Below are 20011 nucleotides of genomic sequence, written 5' to 3'. Positions count from 1 at the left end.
TGGGTTATTCCAAGGCCCAGCCAAGTAGACACTCCTGTTGCCCACAGCCTGGTCAGCCTGAGCAGCCTGGACTCTCCCTCGGGGAGGCCATGAGCAGTCTTTATATGCTCATTCACTCTTGCAAATGGTCACTGAAGAATGTCAGCTCAAATTTTCCCTACAGTGAACATGGCTAGAGAGCCCCACCCTCCTCCCAAACCTGTCTCTTCTACTGCTCTCTTTCTAGATATCAGAAACATGTATTCTAGGATTCTAGAACCTGAAGCAAGAGGAGATGGCATCCTCAACACTCTCCCCAGCCCTACTCAGCATCACCTACATTGGCAACAAGGAGCCCCAATGGGAACCGGATGATGGCGGAATTCACACTCTTGCAACTGCAGCAGGAAGGAAAGATGGTCACAACTCTTTTATAAAATGGACTGCAGCATTCAGAATCCTCGTGGAGCAGGGCAAGTACAAACAGCCCAGGTCAAGGGTGACCGACACCCCGTGAAAACCATCCTCCATGTGGTGCCAAGTCACTGGGACTCCCAGGTCCTCCAGCCTCTTCTTGTACAACAGCGAATGGTCCTGGAGAATATCACACTCACAGCTCACGATGCAAGCTTTGCGGAGCTGAAACACTACTTCATCATCTGCAATCAGGGGTGAGTTCGTCAAATCTAGAATGATGTTTTTCTCCAGATAGGCAGTTTCATTCAGGGGCTCATGGGGCGTGTAGCCTCTCTTCTTAAACTTCTCCGGAATGTTTTCTGAACCCAACCACTTTCTGTACTTTTCCCAGACTTCGGCAGGCAAGTGGGCTCCTTCCAATACGGTTCTTTTCCAGGAGGGGCTGATGTCCAGGTAACCACACCAACGGTAGAAGGCCAAATTCTGCCTGAGCAGTGGAACGTCCTTGTTCTGCTGATGAGAAGGAGGCTGGAAATCCAGGGCTTGGAGCGCGGCATAGATCAGGGTCTGAGCACGGATCTTGGGGAGATCAGAACTGTCCACAAGGTTTCAACAAACTATTGTTGCCACGCCCCCACCCACACTGTCACCACAGACCATGATCCAGGCTGGATCTGCCCCATATGTATTCAAGGACTTCAAGAAGTGGATGGTAGCCACCATGACGTCTCTTACTATCACCGGAAACCTATGCTTGAGCATCCTGTGAGATCAGAAAAGGAAGGACCACAGTTTCCACTCACCACAGAGCCAAAAACACCTGTGTCTAACATCCTTCAGCCCAGATTTCTTCCATTAACTTCTTTTTCTGAAGCCTGGGCAGGTGACGTTAAGGTAGAAAGCTTAAACTAGGTGGCAAACGTAAAACCTTCAGTGCCGGGCACGTAGGCTCAGAAAGTGGTATGCTATTCCCACTGTCTCGATGCCAACTGCAGGGACATAGAGCAGTGTCCACACAGTGTCCACAAGGTCACAGACACTGTGACCACAAGAGCCCCGTCATCCACCTAAATGTCAACAGCTTAGCTATCGCCAATGTGACCCCCAGCTTTCTGAACCTACCTGATGCTGCTTCCCTGACTCACACCTGTTTTTATTCTTTTATAAGGCTTGCTTGGGTGTAGATTCTAAGTAATCCTGCCATGCTCACAAGTTTTGTGGGAGGATCTTGAAGACTTAAATACCAGAAGGGGCTAGCAGCTAACATACGGTCCCTCCCAATCAGCCATGCCCACTCCAGACCATGGCTCCCTGTTCATGCGGCTATGCCAGCTTGGCAGCGCTAGGCCGTCTCATCTTTCAAGAGATTCCAGAAATCTGGGGTTGGCAAGAAATTTCACCATTTTACGTGCTGGCCTCACTTTTTTTTTTTTAATTTAATTTTTTTAAAAAAAGGAAATACTTTATGGACTCAACAAATCTTCTGTCAACCATTTCTATTCTGATGCTCCTTGTTCTAAGCTACCCTAGGTTCAGGCTGGGACAACAGTGCTTTCAACTCCAAAACACCATCTCCCTTGGAGTCATAAGATAACTTTCTTGCAGGGATTTGCTAGTACATTCTACTGATGATCTCTTGTTTCAGCACAACCAGAACGGTAGGGCACACAGTGGCCAACAACTGGGTCAAGATTTCCATCCCATTGCAGAAATAGTTTTGGAGCCAAGAATTGTAGAGTGAGGAGTTTCTCCAGGTCTCTCTCTCATCCGGGACTGACTCCTGTCATTTTTACTTACTCCACTGGCTGTCTTCCCACGAAGACGTTGGCCCTGGGTATTCCTTTATGGCATGTGGCATTTAAATGAAACTTCAGGAACTGCTTGATCAGGAGGTGCTACCCTGGCCCTGGTGACGACGTGTCAGGCGGCAGGGCAGGAGGGCGAGCCCACACCACTGCAGTGTTCAGTATGCTCCTCACATGTGTCCAGTTTGCCTGGTGTGGAGACCCAGGGAGGGCCCGTCCCCGGTCTCTCCTGCCCCTTCGAGCTCCAGATTGTGGGGTGACACTCCCAGATTGATTAAGAGAGAGAGTGGCTTTTTAATTGTTCCTGCCTCCTCCTGTGGCTCTCACCAGGGTGGACCTCCCTCTCGGGAGCACTTGGAAATGATGTAGCAGTGTTTGAAGTTGTCGGGCTTACAGCACAGGGCACTGTGGGCATTTAGTGGAGGGAGGTGCTGAGAGTCCGGAATGTGCAAGGCTGTTCTGCTCAATGAAGAGATGTGCACTGGTGGTGAAGCTCTGCACTGTATTTGCTTCATGAAGACCACCCCCCGACCCCGTCCAGTTTCCAGATGATGCAGTGCTCAAAAGGCATCCTTGAAACATACCTAAGGGCCACCCGCAGGAAGGAGTGCCCCATCTCTGCCTCTCCCTGTCTCTCCCTTCCTCTCCCTCTTCTTTGCCCTCCCACTCACTGGATTCTCACAGCCCGTCCCCTGCTCCTGCTGTCCCCCCAGCCCCAGCCCCAGCCTCCCTCCCCATCATTGCCCTGGCACTCCTGGAATCCCAGCCCCTCCCCATCTTCCCCTTAATCACCCAACTGCTAGAACCACTGCGTCACTTCTCCTCGCACAAATGACATCATAAGCCATGGTGAGTTTCTAGAAAATGAAAGGTTGGAAACATTCAAGCTAGGAAGGCTAGTGGGTTTCCTTTGCCAGCCATCCTCAACTGCCCCTTCTCACTAGCAACCATGACAGACGGAGTGCCCAGGTTGAGGAAGAAAGGAAACCGTGTTGTTCCCACAACATTCCAAAATCATGGGCTACTCCAAAATCATAACTACTATCAGTATAAATATTGGCAGTTTTGTCCTTGGCTAAGGTACAAGCCTGTGTAACTGTGTAATTCAGCTTGTTGGGCTTAAGCAGCCACAGGTAAAGATGCTGCCTCAACAACATCAAAAGGAGCTGTAATAACATCCCTAGCACAATACCGTCACCTTTAAATAAGAACCATCAGTGAACCATGAGAACTCAGTGTTACCCACAGAAGCTTCTTGTAGATCACCACAAGGAGTCAGAATGTGATCCATTAGCATCAAGCACTTGTGAGCGACTTCCTCGTGACAGAGGCGAGAAGAGTAGCAGGGTTAAGGTTATTACAACGCAAAAGAGTTATATGAGGAGCAGTTAACAAAAGGACCTCATAGGAGGTGAGGAGGCTGAAGGAGAAATGTGGAGTGTGATGGCAATTCTGCAGAGCTTCTAATGCATGAGGTACGAAAATGGTTAAAGGGGATCCCACAATTTTCTCCATGGTCCTAACCAAAAGCGCAGAGGCTATAACAGCTCCAAGGCAAGGTGTATCCCAGTGCCCCAGGGTCTGTGATGGTCTCCATGTTTTGGGGTGAGTACCCCAAGGGCATTCCCTTCCCTTTTTTTTTTTGTGAATATACAGGATAGCCCATGCTAAAGGCTCAGACCTTTATTTGTTTATTTATTTTATAAGTTTATTTATTTATTTATTTATTTTTGGCTGCATTGGGTCTTTGTTGCTGTGCGCGGGCTTTCTCTAGTTGTGGTGAGCGGGGGCTACTCTTCATTGGGGTGCGTGGGCTTCTCATTTCGGTGGCTTCTCTTGTTTTGGAGCACGGGCTCTAGGGCATGTGGGTTTCAGTAGTTGTGGCACATGGGCTCAGCAGTTGTGACTCACAGGCTCTAGAGCACAGGCTCAGTAGTTGTGGCGCACAGGCTTAGTTGCTCCGCAGCATGTGGGATCTTCCCAGACCAGGGAACGAACTTGTGTCCCTTGCATTGTCAGGCAGATTCTTAACCTCTGTGTCACCAGGGAAGTCCTCCCTTCCTTTTCATATACAAAAAGGAAAAGGGAATCTGATAATTGGGATGCCAAAGGGCAGGTGGGTTCATCAAACTTTCCTTTAAGACCTTGAAAGCTATGTTGTCTGGTTTTCCCATTAAAAAATAAGTTGGGGTTGTTATTATTTAGTAAAACATACAAAGTTTTTACCATGAGAGAAATTTGGGATTCAATTTCAGCAATAACCAACCAGCCCAAGAAAATCTCACAATTGGTGCTTAGTTTTGGCTTTGGGGGAACATAAAACACCATGAAGTCTGTCTGGATCTAGCTGTATCCCTTGTTCTGATATCATAAACCTTAAATGTTGAACCTGGGTTTGGTCAAGCTGCAATTTTCCTTTGGCGACCTTATATCTCTTTATGGCTAAAAGCCTTAGCAAGCAGATGCTGTCTTCCTGTGAGGAAGCTTGAGAAGAAGAAAAAAAGAAAGAAACCTTCCACATACTGCAATACCATAGAACTCCTAGGGAGGTTTATATCATAGGTCAGCCTTCAGGACTTGTGAGAAATAAGGACTCTCAGTAAAACCCTGAGGCATTACTGTCCAGGTGCATTGCTGTCCATGCCAGGTGAAGGCAAAAAGGTATTGGCTAACCCTACCAACTGGAATAGGAAAGAATGTACTGCATAAATCAATTATAGTAAAGAACTTGCTTCCGGTAGTAATAGATGTCAGTAGTGTCGGGGAGGTAGGAACAGCAGGGTTTCAAGTGATAACAATGATGTTTATTGAGTGGAGGTCCCTGAAAAACCTCCATCCTTGGTCCTTAAGTTTCTCACCAGTAAAATAGGAATATTAACAGGGAATAGTGCAAGATAATGAGGCCTTGAGAGTTGTAATAAATTATGGATGTTAGGATTTGAAGTGCTCCTTATTTATTGGGTATTGATTAATTCTGGAAAGAGGTTTGAAGAGACCTTTTTGAATTTTTATGGGAGATGTGCTGTGCATTGTGTCAAAATCAGTTGGAGATTTTGCCTTGGTAGCTGATGCACTAGGGACACATGAGCAGTGTTTCCAGAATCAGCTCTAGTACCATCAGAGACAGCAAATAAAAGATATCAAAGGGTCATTTAATTTACCTGGTTGGATGCTTTTATGACTACTGTCAATTCCTAGAATTATTCCCCCCTTTGGGGAGAAAGAAATGTTGTCATGGTACTTGTCTAAAACGTCTTGGCCTTATAAATGGAAAATGGTAGAAGAACTAAGGAGAACAGGGTGTGCATCTCTCAAAGGGCTAAACCAAGGGAATAGGTTCACAGACAGGAACCTCTTCAGATTTATTAGAGATCTCCACTATTGGAACTCTTTTAGGACTCCACGGCAGGGAGTTTTATAGTAGTGGGGTTGAGTGGCTCCACTGTTAGTTAGGACTGGAAGAGATTCATCTTCAACTTGGAGAAATGTTCTCCAGGCTGATTAAGATGAGGGACTGGAAAGAGCCCCTGTAGTTCCTCAGAGCCCCATTATTGAGAACTGGGAGGACACTGGAAAGTCTGGTTAGAAGACTGAAAGTGCCTGAAGCACTTACATTTATAACAATCTCTTTTCCAATGCCCTGGCTCTTTGCCATAATAGCAGAAACTAGAAGCCTTTGGGTTTGGGGAGGGGGGGTGCCTTCATTTGCTGGTGTTGAAGATTAAGAATTTTGGTAGTCTTCCTTTGAGGTGATTCATCTAGAATGAGAGAGAGCTGGTTTGACAACTTAACTAAACCTGGTATGGACATAGTTTCCATTCCATCCTGATCCTTTTTACTGAAAGAAAAGGTCCCAGTTCAGCACATCAACAAACACAGGGTTAAAAGCTATCCAGGTGGAATCAATATCTGAAGGAAGACCAGACTTTTCTTTTAAAATCATCTGACATCCATTGTAATGGTCATGAACGGGTTCATCAGAATTTTGTGAGGAAGTCTAAATATGGTTTCAATCCACAGGCTTTGGAATTGCCCAGTGAAGTTGCCTAGTAATTCCCTGAGCCTGATCATGTAAGTTAGTGGGCTGGTCTTTTGGTTGTACTTACAGACCTTTCAGGATATTCGCCATTAGTGGTTTCCATCCAATGCTTGGCCTGGCCTTCACCAACAAGCATATGAACTAGCTGATATAAGTCAGAGAAACCAGATTGATAAATTTGAAAAACTATATTAAATTCCTCAGCAAATCTGTGAGGATCTTTGGTTACTTTGGGAAAATCTTTGACTAAGGTTGGAGTTCAGCTTTAGTCCTGGGAGTATAAGAAATTAAGGGGTTAGCCTCTGTATCCTTGGAAGGCTTCATTTTAAAGGACAGGCTCTGACGTGGACGGACCTATATATTGTTATACAGAGTGAAGTAAGTCAGAAAGAAAAACAAATATCATATAATATCGCTTATATGTGGAATCTAGAAAAATGGTACAAGTGAACTTATTTACAAAGCAGAAACAGTCACAGATGTAGAGAACAAACTTATGGTTACCAAAGGGGTAAGGAGGGTGGGATGAATTGGGAGATTGGGATTGACATATATACACTACTATGTATAAAACAGATAACCAATGAGAACCTACTGTACAGCACAGGAAACTCTACTCAATGCTGTATGGTGACCTAACTGGGAAGGAAATCTAAAAAAGACTGGATATATGTATATGTACAACTGATTCACTTTGCTGCACAGCAGAAACTAACACAACATTGTAAAGCAGTTATACTCCAATAAAAATTAATTTAAAAAAAAAAGAGTATGCAGTCAAGAAATTTAGAATAAAAAAGTATCAAAGATGTATGTTTGGCAGTTAATTAATAAAATATTACGTTACTAACACAACATTGTAAATTAACTATATTTCAATTTAAAAAATAAAAATGTTTTTTAAAAAAAGGACAGGCTCTGATAAATTCACAGGAAAATGGAATGGGAAGAGTTTCAGAGAAAAAGAAGGGCTGGCTGAGAGAATTAGTAATGGGAGCTAAGGGTATAGAGGAGATGTAGGCAGCATAGAAGGGAATGAGGAAGATGGCGCTGGAGGTATGGCCTGAGATTTAAAAGCCAATGAAATGGAGCCTGAGACTTTAGACGCCATTTATCTTTCTTTAATTGTTTGTTTGCCTCAGTTAATCTTAAAATCTTATTTTGCAGAGAGGCAATTTTGGGTTTTGATAACATATGGAATCCTCAAAATACCAACTGAAATAGGCATTCCATTCAGTTTTGGAAATTTTAGAGCTATGGTAGTCCAATTCAGTTTTTATTTTTAAGATTTTTTTTGATGTGGACCATTTTTAAGGTCTTTATTGAACTTGTTACAATATTGCTTCTGTTTTATGTTTTGGTTTTTTGGCTGTGAGGCATGTGGGATCTTAGCTCCCCGACCAGGGATTGAACCCACATGCCCTGCATTGGAAGGCAAAGTCTTAACCACTGGGCCACCAGGGAAGTCCCCAATTCATTTTTAAGAAAAGTAATTTTGAGGTTTTCACAACACCCCCGTAATAGCCATTGATAGTCTAAATTGCCTTTGGCTAGGTCAGTCCATTTAGTTAGAAATGTGAATGAGGAAGGATGGTGGTTATTAAATATATAATAGGCTAGAGTACCTGCAGGGAGGGTACCCTCAAAATATGTAGATAACTGGGATCCCATTTCTCAGAAGACTTTCTCTACAGAAAGAGAATAATTTCCAAACAGCATAAATAGCTTACATCTCAAAACAGTTTAAACAACTCAAATAAGAGAAATAGTGTGCAACTCCAGCAGCTCAAATACCTCAAACAAACTGTAGGCTTAATACCAGCCAGTTCTAAGGGAACAACGTGGTCCTTGAGGAGCCAGGCTGAAGGTTTCTAAGCCCAGTTCCCATAGACCAGCTCCTATTCCAAAGGGATGGGCCCAAGGCTGAACCGGCACAGTTCCAATGAAACAGCCCCTGTTCCTGAAGGAATGGGTCAAAGGCTAGCCAGTTCCAATGAAATAGTCTGATTTCAAAATCAGACCCAAGTGCCAAACAAGTACTTGCATACAGAACAAGACCTTAACCAGAAAAGACATGATCTTAAAATAGATCTCGAATTAAACCTGGACAGGTTCCAAACACAAAGAAGGAGGAAGCTCAGATTCAGGAGAAAGAGTAGCATTCCACCTCCAGGTTTGGTGACAAAAGCAGAGAGCGACAATGGGCTCAGTGTGGGGACTGCACCAGTTTACCCACCAGCCCTGGAATCATCAGGGGTATTCTCTGGATCCCCGTACTGGCCACCAAACTGTTGACCAAAATAAATAGACTGCCAGTTATTTCCCCAGCAAAAGTGGGTTTATTCAGGATCAGCAAAGAATTGCAACTCAGGGTCTGTAACCACGGTGAGCCATGAGAAAATCTCCATACGACAAGGGAAAGGGAACTCAAAATTTTACAGCAGGGAAAAGGAAGTTGGGAAGGCTATAGTAAACAAAGAGTCTATGGCTTGTTGCCAGGAAAGAAAAGCACTGCTTCTTCTTATTATTGGGCTCTACTATCATCATAGGGTGTGAGAGCTTCCCCTTCTGGTCTCCTGACTCTATTTAATTGAGGTTTCTGTGTATTCATTTTTTTCACAAGGGTAATATAGACAACTCGTTCTCTTGCTGCTTTGGTTGTGTGTATTGTTGGTTACAGGTGCTGGTGGAAATGAGAGGGGATGGAATTGCAAAAAGTCTGGAGAAAACACACATGAAATCTGTGTGAAGTTTATTTCTTTGAAACCATCTTGGACTCCAATCTCTTCAGATTCTACAGCCTCTGTCTCCACTATGTTATCCCAGGTCCCAAAGAGCACTTGACTGCTGGGTAGGGAGAGTTCCAGAAACATAAACACTATTAATTCTATTTTTATGGACGAAAAAACAGAAGCTGCATTTAATTAAGCAATTTGCCCACATTCAGTGGCAGACAGAGCTGGGGTTCTAATTCAATTCAACTCAAATCCAATTTTGTTTAAATCCAAGTCTATTCAAATCTGACTCCAAGGCCAAGTTCATCCCTTGTCAACAAACCACCACAGTCCACATATCACAAAGCTTATAGCAACCCCCGAGTATCTCTCCCTTTGCGTCTCTTGACCCACTCACACTTTAATGATTTCCAATCATATGGTTCTTGAAAATACCTGAAGCTGCATTCCTGAGAGACAGATGGGGCAAAAATTCTTACTCATTGTAAAGATGGGAAAGCAGAAGCCTGAGGTAATGGGTGCTTGCTTTATTACTTAAGAATATTCAATTCTAATCCTAAAAAGAAAGAAAGAAAAACAGGATGAATGAAACTCATAATAAGTGTTAAGCATAGAAGTAAAGTAAGCTGGTAGCTCAAGACATAGACAAAAAACATAGGAAGTATCAAATACAGATCGTGAATAAACAGGGAGTTTGGAGACACAGAAAGAAATTATAGTAATCAAAACAGTATGGTACTGGCACAAAAACAGAAATATAGATCCATGGAACAGGATAGAAAGCCCAGAGATAAACCCACGCACATATGGTCACCTTATTTTTGATAAAGGAGGCAAGAATATACAATGGAGAAAAGACAGCCTCTTCAATAAGTGGTGCTGGGAAAACTGGACAGCTACATGTAAAAGAATGAAATTAGAACACTCCCTAACACCATACACAAAAATAAGCTCAAAATGGATTAAAGACCTAAATGTAAGACCGGACACTATAAAACTCTTAGAGGAAAACATAGGCAGAACACTCTATGACATAAATCACAGCAAGATCCTTTTTTGTTCCACCTCCTAGAGAAATGGAAATAAAAATAAACAAATGGGACCTAATGAAACTTCAAAGCTTTTGCACAGCAAAGGAAACCACAAACAAGACGAAAAGACAACCCTCAGAATGGGAGAAAATATTTGCAAATGAAGCAACAGACAAAGGATTAATCTCCAAAATACCCAAGCAGCTCATGCAGCTCAATATCAAGAAAGCAAACAACCCATCCAAAAATGGGCAGAAGACCTAAACAGACATTTCTCCAAAGAAGACGTACAGATTGCCAACAAACACATGAAAGGATGCTCAACATCATTAATCATTAGGGAAATGCAAATCAAAACTACAATGAGGTATCTCCTCACACCCGTCAGAATGGCCATCATCAAAAAGTCTACAAAAAATAAATGCTGGAGAGGGTGTGGAGAAAAGGGAACCCTCTTGCACTGTTGGTGGGAATGTAAATTGATACAGCCACTATGGAGAACAGTATGAAGGTTCCTTAAAAAACTAAAAATAGAACTACCATATGACCCAGCAATCCCACCACTGGGCGTATACCCTGAGAAAACCATAATTCAAAAAGAGTCATGTACCACAAAGTTCATTGCAGCTCTATTTACAATAGCCAGGACATGGAAGCAACCTAAGTGTCCATCGACAGATGAATGGATAAAGAAGATGTGGCACATACGTACAATGGAATATTACTCAGCCATAAAAAGAAACGAAATTGAGTTATTTGTAGTGAGGTGGATGGACCTAGAGTCTGTCATACAGAGTGAAGTAAATCAGAAAGGGAAAAACAAATACCGTATGCTAACACATATATATGGAATCTAAAAAAAAAAAATGGTTCTGAAGAACCTAGGGGCAGGACAGGAATAAAGACACAGACGTAGAGAATGGACTTGAGGACACGGGGAGGGGGAAGGGTAAGCTGGGACGAAGTGAAAGAGTGGCATGGACTTATACATACTACCAAATGTAAAATAGTTAGCTAGTGAGAGGCAGCCTCATAGCACAGGGAGATCAGCTCGGTGCTTTGTGACCACCTAGAGGGGTGGGATAGGGAGGGTGGGAAGGAGGGAGACGCAAGAGGGAGGAGATATGGGGATATATATATGCATATAGCTGATTCACTTTGTTATACAGCAGAAACGAACACACCATTGTAAAGCAATTATACTCCAATAAAGATGTTAACATAAAAGAAAGAAATTATATCATGCATTAAGATATACAGTAAGATAGTGACAGCACACAATATTAAAAATAGAGTATTTATGAAACAATATTTGGTGAAACAAACAAGAGTACCACTTATAGAAAGAAAGTAATGGAAAGATTAAGTCAGAAGTCATGAGCATGCCACGTGCGCATTGATAACCATGTCATCCTAAATTGGCCAACCATTGGTAACACCCAGTATGGCCCCATTCTGGCCCTAGGCATCGTCTCCCAAAGAATGCAGATAACATTCACAGATACCCAGCAGGCTGATAGGTGAACTGCTGCTGTGGCCAGGTGTACCTGCTCCAGTGCCTCTCTGATGAAGTAAGCATGTGTGTTGGTTCCAGACACGCTCCCTCTGTTGGAACCACTCTAGTCCTCTTAAACACACCAACAGAGGGGAAGGTGCATGCACCAGAGGAGAGGGGACATGTTAATATTGCCTAATCCTATATGGAGCAGGTATGAACCTTCCACCCCCTGGCACCTTACTTTACATGGGCTAATTTACTCATCACTTTTCCCCTTGCTTCTTGCTGTTTTTTAAATGGACTTAAGCCTTGTGATTAGACCATCTTAATTCGGTCTGTGAGCCTTTCTGTTCAGTGACCTTCAGAATACCTTGCCTGGTAGTACTTGGGGCTACTGTTGCATCAGTGTAATAACCCACAGCGCACATGGCTGATCTTGAACAAAACTGTGAATCAGAAACTTATCTATGACCTTCTGCCTTCTTTGTTACGCTTGTATGCTGCCCCACAGTCACCTGGATTCCCTCCATCAAAATTGGCTCCTTCCTCAGGTGAAATTTTCTCTCCTCTATACACTGTCTCATTTGCCAAAACTTGTCTGCTTTGTGTCCCATTTCATCTATCATCTTGCCGCTATTACCACTAGTTTGAGGTTAAAGAGTTAACCTTCAAAACATGTGCTTCTTAGAAATGTAAACCTATTGTTTTGAGTATGCTGCCACCAAGTGGCAGTCAAGTCTCAAGTGCGGCTGTGTCTGTTCTTTCCATCCATGAAGGAGTGAAGAGGGAGATGACCCGGGATCTAAGCGCAGAGCACAGGGACTCTTGGCCAGTACGTGATTAGGTGGTTGTAGAGAAAGTAGTTGCAGTGAAAACCCAAAGACAAGGACCTAAGACTTAAACAGAAAAGAATTTTGCTCTTCCATAAGTAGAAATGGAACTGAGTGCCACTAGCTTCAGCTTGTCCAGATGTTTTTGGTGACTATAGACCATGAGTTCAAGGGAGAGGCTAAGTGGAAGACCTCCTCTCTCTACTTCAACCCGACAACTCTGCTTCTCTCTGTTTTATACATCAGGTTGCCACGTACACTTTCATTTATTTAAAAGATGCTATAATTTTAAAAGGAACTGTTACTATGTTTCAAATCCCTCTCAGAAGGTGTCTTTCCATACTTGAATTATTATTACAATTATTAAAATTATAAATACTAGCTTATCCCTGTTGACCCAACTCTATGGAGGGTGGTGTGCGGGACAGGGAGGGGGGGAAGGACAAGACTTTGGAGGCTGGAAAGGAAGGAGAGGACATGGAAGACCCCTAACAACAACAGAAAAGTGCTAGAAGGAGGGACTAGGAGTAAGGACCAGGGCTATAGAACGTCCTGCACTTTCCATCTGAATAAACAGAGAGAGAGAGAGAGACCCTGGAACATCTAAAACTCCCTGGAACTTGTCTGGTTTCGCTAATATAAACACAATAAATATCCTAATGAATTCAAGGGCAAGTCCAAGTTTGACGACGATGTCAGTTGATGACTCTGACACTTAACTGAACATGTACAATGTTAGGCATTGTTTTCTCATCCTAAACTAGACTCCCAGAACCAACCGTCTACCTCCCATGGTGGAAGTCTAGTGACCAGGGCCAACAAATTGCATGTTTCTGGCTCAAATAATGACTTAACAGAGGTGTCTTTCTTCAAAGGAAACAGGCAAGGAGAAACATCAGAAGAAGAACTGTTTGACTGGAACAAAAGAAGAGGACTGACTGGCCCCAAGTCAGAGGACTGGGGATGGCTGCAAAACGTACCCCAAAGGGCTGGGTGAGCCTCGGGCAAGCTGGCCAAAACCTAGGAGGAAACAAGTGTGTCCAAGTTAATGAAGTTGCAGGTTTGGGGAAGCAAACATCTTCATGAAACTAGGTGTTGTCAAGTAAGAAAAGAAAACTCAACTCCTGGGAATTCCCTGGCGGTCCAGTGGTTAGGACCCAGAACTTCCACTGTAGGGGACCTGGGTTCGATCCCTGGTCAGGTAACTAAAATCCCACAAGCTTCACGTATGGCCAAAAAAAACCAGAAAAGTCAACTCCTGGGACCACATTTGTAAAGCATTTGTGGTTAGGGTCATTTGCAGCCACGCCAATCGGAACCATTGCCATGTATCCCATATCACATAAGAGTCTGGTGGAGGGGACACCTCCGGATACTCAAGGTCCACGCCCAAAGCTTAAGAAGTTATCCCAGACTTGGGATGGCTGCACCAACCGTGCAGGAACCTACTAGGATGGGAACCCTCTCAGAAGCAAGAAGGAGTTTTTGTCTGTTTCATTCACAGGTATATTCCACATGACAGGACAGTATCTGGCGGGTGACAGTGGATCATTGCCCAGAGCCACCTGCGTTTTACGGCAGAACCAGGACTTGAACCCTGCCCTGCATGGATAGTGTAGCCAGGATGTTTTCCACTGTGCCACGTCTCAGTAAGGATTAGTCAGCGAAGATGTTCTCTGCGTGCCTGTTACGTCAATGGATACCATTGATTGCTTTGCTTATATTCCTTGGAGAATTATTAGCCCGTCTCACCATTGCCGGTTATTTTTTTGAGCAGATATGGGGTTTTTTTGTGGGGTTTTATGGTAATGACTTTTAATACTGATATTCAATGAATACAAAAATAATAATATACAAATTTGATACAAAAAATTCTCACACTGATTTCTTTGCAGAGCCTCCTAATACCGGATCCTAGTACTGGATACTGGTGGAGACGCCTATCTGTATTCCACTCCCAATGCTTCTGGGTACCAACTCTATCAACTGCTGACTGATCGTTAAAATACATGGGCTTTTATTCTATCCTTTTTCCTTCCTCTAGCCTTTGTTAATTCTGTTTTCCTATTTTTATTGCATGCATTCCTGGAAGCCAGCTGACACTGTCCCCAGGACCGACGGGCCCAGCCCCAGTAGCAGTCAATCCTCCCACCATAACGACACAGGCCAATGGACGACACTATTTGCCTGGGCCACCTCCCGTCGAAGTCCGCGGCCACCCGCAGGTAGAGCGAGGACCCGAGCACCAGCGCCAGGAGGAAATCCATGTTGGGCGGCGAGTCCCACGCGGCGGTTCAGCTGCGCGCGGGGAGCAGGTTGGGGGTGCTGGGCTCGCAGGAGAGGCACGCTCGGCTCCCCCGAGGTGTTGCGGGAAGCGTGAGCCCCTGGGGCCGCCGCGGCTGCTGCTGCCGCTCTACTAGAAGAGCGACGCCGCGCGCAGCCGAACAGGCCTGCGCGCGGCCTCCAAAGCCCCCTCCGGCTCCCTCCCCGAGAGCGGAAGTGCTGCAGGGGAAGCTGCGTCGCCTGCAGGGAGGGGCGGAGCAGCAGGTAAGGTTTTATCTTGTGGCTAATCTATCCACCCTCCTTAAGAATCTGGACACAGAGAGTTGCCTCCAGACACCCTGCTGCCTCCGCCCTTGTGAAGGCGCCTCCCCGTGGCCGAAGAGATGAAGTGCAGAAGGAAAATCCCTGCGCTGAGGGGGCAGCAGAAACTGTGGCTTCTGGTCCTACCTTTGCCACTCATGGCTCTGAGGACCCATAACTCGCCAGACCACAGACGCCTTCCTGGAAAATAAGGGAGTTGGACCAAGCAGTTTCTGAGCACCCCTGATTAATCCCATATCTGATGCAATCCCATTCACGTGCCCCAGGTTCCCACCCCCGGCTGGCCATCCTGCTCAAAGCCCGGTGCCCCTGATCGAGCTCAGCTTCCTGCTTGCTCCATCTAGCGAATGTTTTCAATTGGAGCTCATGCTCACAGCAAACCATTATCAGTCCTTATGCGGTCCCACTCCTGTTTTACTAATTTACTTCCTTTTATTTCTATTCCCCATTTCTATTTCCTCTCCCATAGGCACCCGCCCAAGTATGTTTGATACATGTCTGTGAATATACATGTCTTATAAAACACATTGTATTGTTTGTGTGTTTTCTAATTAACATAAATTTTATGTTGTTGTTTTCATTCTGTCTGTTATATTTTTTTAATTCTCACTGAGTTTTTAAGATCTACGTTGCTGTGTCTACATCTTGTGTGTTCTTTGTAGTTACTGAACAGTATTCCACAATATCAATGCAAGCCGTTTTACTCATTGTTTTCCTAGTGGTGGAAACAGGTTGTCTCTGTATGCACTCTGATGTATGCCATGTATGTCACAGCACTGGGTGACAGTTTATCGGGAATACCCACGCAGAGGGGTGGTTGACACATGCTTAACTGACTAAATACTGCCAAAGGGCTTCCCTTCCCTGGTGGCACAGTGATTAGGAATCCGCCTGCCAACGCAGGGGACACGGATTTGAGCCCTGGTCCAGGAATATCCCACATGCCGTGGAGCAAATAAGCCCGTGCACCACAACTACTGAGCCCGCGAGCCACAACTACTGAGCCCACACGCCACAACTACTGAGCCCACGCGCCTAGAGCCCGTGCTCCTCAGCAAAAGAAGCCACCGCAGTGAGAAGCCTGCGTACCGCAACGAAGAGCAGTCCCCGCTCACCGCAGCTAGAGAAAGCTCACGTGCAGCAACGAAGACCCAATGCAGCGAAAAATAAATTAATTAAATTAATTTAAAAAAAAATACTTGCCAGAATCTCCCAGATGCCTGCAGCTCCCTAGGCAGCAGCAAGCAAAGATTTCCATTTCCCCACATCCTCAGCAGCAACTGCCCTCTCTCACTCTTGCCCACCTGGTAGATTACAAAGGCACATCTGACTGTTGTTTTAATTTACATTTTTTTATTTACAGTGGATTGGAACACTTTTTCATATCCACATAGCAGCTATATTTCCCATTCTGTGAGTTGCCTTTTGACATCCTTTACCCATTTTTAAGCAGGTGTGTTCTGTCTTTTCTGCTGCGTTTCAGGAATCCCTTGTGTTTTCTGGACATCTCTTGTTACTTTCAGACATCATATGATTTTTCTCTGGACTATCATCTTTCTGATGACTTTTCTATGGTGTCTCTTTTGAGCAGAAATTCTTAAGTTTTGTGTATCCAATCCATACCATTTTTCACCCCATGATTTATGCTTTTTGTATGTTATTTAAGTTGTTTGCCAATTCTATGCCATAGAAATATCTTTCTACATTTTCTTCTAGTAGATTTATAGTTTTACCTCTCCTGCTTTGGTCCTGAGGCCATCTGGATTCCACCTCTATACAGTGTCTGTAGTGTAAGGTGCTAGCCAATCTTTATTTCTCCCCTCGTCTTAAATGAGATGTCACAACACCATCTCCTAAACAATCCATCTTTTCCTCACTGATTTGGGGTATCACCAATCACCTAACAAGTCTGTTTCTGAGCCCTTTATTCTGCCCTGTGGGCCTATTGTCATTTCCTGTGTTGGCATCATGCTGCTAGTATGACTATGTCTTTGCATTGTAGTATGTTGTTACTACCAGGTAGGAAATAATCCCTCTTCTTTACTCTTTTCTTTCTGAATTGACCTAACTATTCCTTCCTAATTTCCTCCTTTTCTTGATGATTTGGTCTGCTGTGGTTGACTCCAGGGTATGGAGGTCAGTTCAACCCAGCATGAAACCCAAACAAGAAGATTTGAGACCCCTCCTCGCTGCCATGCATTCCTTGCCCATCAGCATCTCACCCAGTGCACTCTCTCTCTTACCCAATTGACAGAAGTAGAGAGTCACGCTCCTTAGTAACCACACAGCTCATGTAAACTCTGGAAAACAAAGGATAATCAATAGGCTCAGTCTGATTTTACTCAGTCCTATATCCCAGAGCCAGGACAGTATCTGACATACCACAGACACTCCATAAATATTTGTATGGTTGAAAAGAGGGCAAAAATAAATGGTATCATTCTCATGTCAAAGCTTATATTTACAAAAAAGAAAAATTGGGCTTCCCTGGTGGCACAGTGGTTGAGAGTCCGCCTGCCGATGCAGGGGACACGGGTTCGTGTCCTGGTCCGGGAAGATCCCACATGCCGCAGAGCGGCTAGGCCCGTGAGCCATGGTCACTGAGCCTGCACGTCCGGAGCCTGTGCTCCGCAACAGGAGAGGCCACAACAGTGAAAGGCCCGCGTACCGGAAAAAAAAAAAAAAAAAAAAAAGGTTTAAAATGGGGGGAGTAATTTATTTAGTGTTTTAAACATTTTTTATTTGTTTATTTATTTATTTTTGGCTGTATTGGGTCTTCATTGCTGTGCACAGGCTTTCTCTAGTTGCAGCGAGCAGGGACTACTCTTCGTTGCGGTGTGCAGGCTTCTCATTGCAGTGGCTTCTCTTGTTGCAGAGCACAGGCTCTAGGCATGCAGGCTTCAGTAGTTGTGGCACACGGGCTCAGTAGTTGTGGCTCACGGGCTCTACAGCACAGGCTCAGTAGTTGTGGTGCACAGGCTTAATTGCTCCGCAGCATGTGGGATCTTCTCGGACCAGGAATCGCACCCGTGTGCCCTGTATTAGAAGGCAGAATCTTAACCACTACATGGCCAGAGAAGTCCCATGGGGAGTAATTTAAATGGTATATGTTTTTAATTTCAACTTCCTCTTTGTTCATTGTGGTATATAGGAAAGCAACCGACTTCTATATATTAATGTTGTATCCTGCATTTTTGCCATAATAACTTATTAGTTCCAGGAGGTTTTTTGGTCAGTTTTTTCAGATTTTCTACATAGATGATCATGGCATCTATGAACAAAGACAGTTCTGTTTCTTCCTTCCTAATCTATATACCTTTTATTTCCTTTTTTTTTTAACATCTTTATTGGGGTATAATTGCTTTACAATGGTGTGTTAGTTTCTGCTTTATAACAAAGTGAATCAGTTATACATATACATATGTTCCCATATCTCTTCCCTCTTGCGTCTCCCTCCCTCCCACCCTCCCTATCCCACCCCTCCAGGCGGTCACAAATTACCTTTTATTTCCTTTTATCATCTTACTGCATTTGCTAGGACTTCCAGTACAATGTCAAATAACAGTGGTCAGAAGGGATATTCTTGCCTTTTTCTGATCTTACCAGAAAAGCTTCAAGTTTCTCACCATCAGGTGTAATGTTAGCTGTAGGTTTTTTGTAGATGTCCTTTATCAAGTTGAAGATGTTCCCCTCCACTCCTAGTTTGCTGAGTTTTTATCATGAATGAGGGTTAGACTCTGTCCAATGCTTTTTCTGCATCTATTGATATGATCACGTGATTTTCCTTATTTAGCCTGTTAACCTGATGGATCGCATTAATTGACTTTCAGACGTTGAGCCAGCGTCTACACCTAGGAAAAATCCCGCTCTATTATGGTGTATAATTTTTTAATATATTTTTGATACAATTTGATAATATTTTGTAGACAATTTTTTCATCTACGTTCATAAGAGATAGTAGTCCATTGTTTGGCGTGGGGTTAGGGGGATTTTTGTAATGTCTTTATCTGGTTTTGGTATTAGGGTAATGCTGGCTTCACAGAACAAGTTAGGAAGTATTCTTTCTGCTTCTATATTCTGGAAGTGAACTGGTATAATTTCTTCCTTAAATGTTGGGTAGAATTCACCAGTGAACCCATCTGAGCTTGGTACTTTCTATTTTGAAAGTTTATTAATTTAATTCAATTTCTTTAATAGGTATAAGCCTATTCAGATGGCCTATTTTTTTGTGTGTGGGTTTTTTGCAGCTTGTGTCTTTAAGGAATTCCATTCATCAAGGTTATCAAATCAGTCAGCATATAGTAGTTCGTTTTATTATATAGTAGTAGTTTTATTATATATATTCGTATTATTATATAGTAGTTCGTTTCCCTTTATTATCCTTTTAGTGTCAATGGAATCTGTAATAATGTCCCCTCTTTCATTTCCGATGTTAGGAACTTGTGTCCTATCTCTTTTTTTCTTAGTTAGCTTGGCTAGGGACTTATGTATTTTGTTGATCTTTTCAAAGAACCAGTTTTTTGTTTTCGCTGTTGATTTCTTATTTTCAATTTCATTTATTTCTGCTCTAATTTTTATTATTTCTTTTCTTCTCCTTACCTTGGACATAATTCCCTCTTCCTTTTCTAGTTTCCTAAGGTGGAATCTTAGATTATTGATTTTAGATCCTTCATCCTTTCTAATATGCATATTCAATGGTATAAATTTCCCTCTAAGCACTGTTTTCACCGCGTCCCTCAAATTTGATAAGTTGTATTGTCATTTTCATTTAGCTCAAAATATTTTTAAAATTTCTATTGAGGGACTTCCCTGGTGGTACAGTGGTTAAGACTCTGCACTCCCAATGCAGGGGGCCCGGGTTCCATCCCTGGTCAGGGAACTAGATCCCACATGCATGCCGCAACTAAGAGTTCACATGCCACACCTAAGGGCCAGCGAGCCACAACTAAGGAGCCCACCTGCCACAACTAAGCCTGGGTGTAACCTAATTAATTAATTATTAAAAAATAAAAACAAAGGGTACAACTCAATGGTTTTTTAAAAAAAATTTTCTCTTGAGATTGATTCTTTGAC

General features: G+C 43.5%; 1 protein-coding gene across 1 annotated transcript in view; it reads right to left on the bottom strand.

Moving 5' to 3' along the window:
• Positions 1–399: 399 nt before the first annotated feature.
• Positions 400–20011, bottom strand: part of AADACL3 (arylacetamide deacetylase like 3) — a gene marked incomplete at both ends in the record, with an annotated part of 33478 nt that continues 13866 nt past the window's right edge. Inside the window, 5 exon segments of the mRNA XM_079945751.1 lie at positions 400–1005; positions 1009–1159; positions 2994–3025; positions 3027–3038; positions 3042–3058. Of these exon segments, the coding sequence (XP_079801877.1) occupies positions 400–1005; positions 1009–1159; positions 2994–3025; positions 3027–3038; positions 3042–3058 (818 nt within the window).

The sequence above is a fragment of the Stenella coeruleoalba genome (genome assembly GCF_951394435.1).
Source record: "Stenella coeruleoalba genome assembly, chromosome: 1".
Lineage (NCBI taxonomy): Eukaryota > Metazoa > Chordata > Mammalia > Artiodactyla > Delphinidae > Stenella > Stenella coeruleoalba.
The sequence above is the reverse complement of the archived record's forward strand: the minus strand, read 5'-3'. Positions and strand labels throughout refer to the sequence as shown.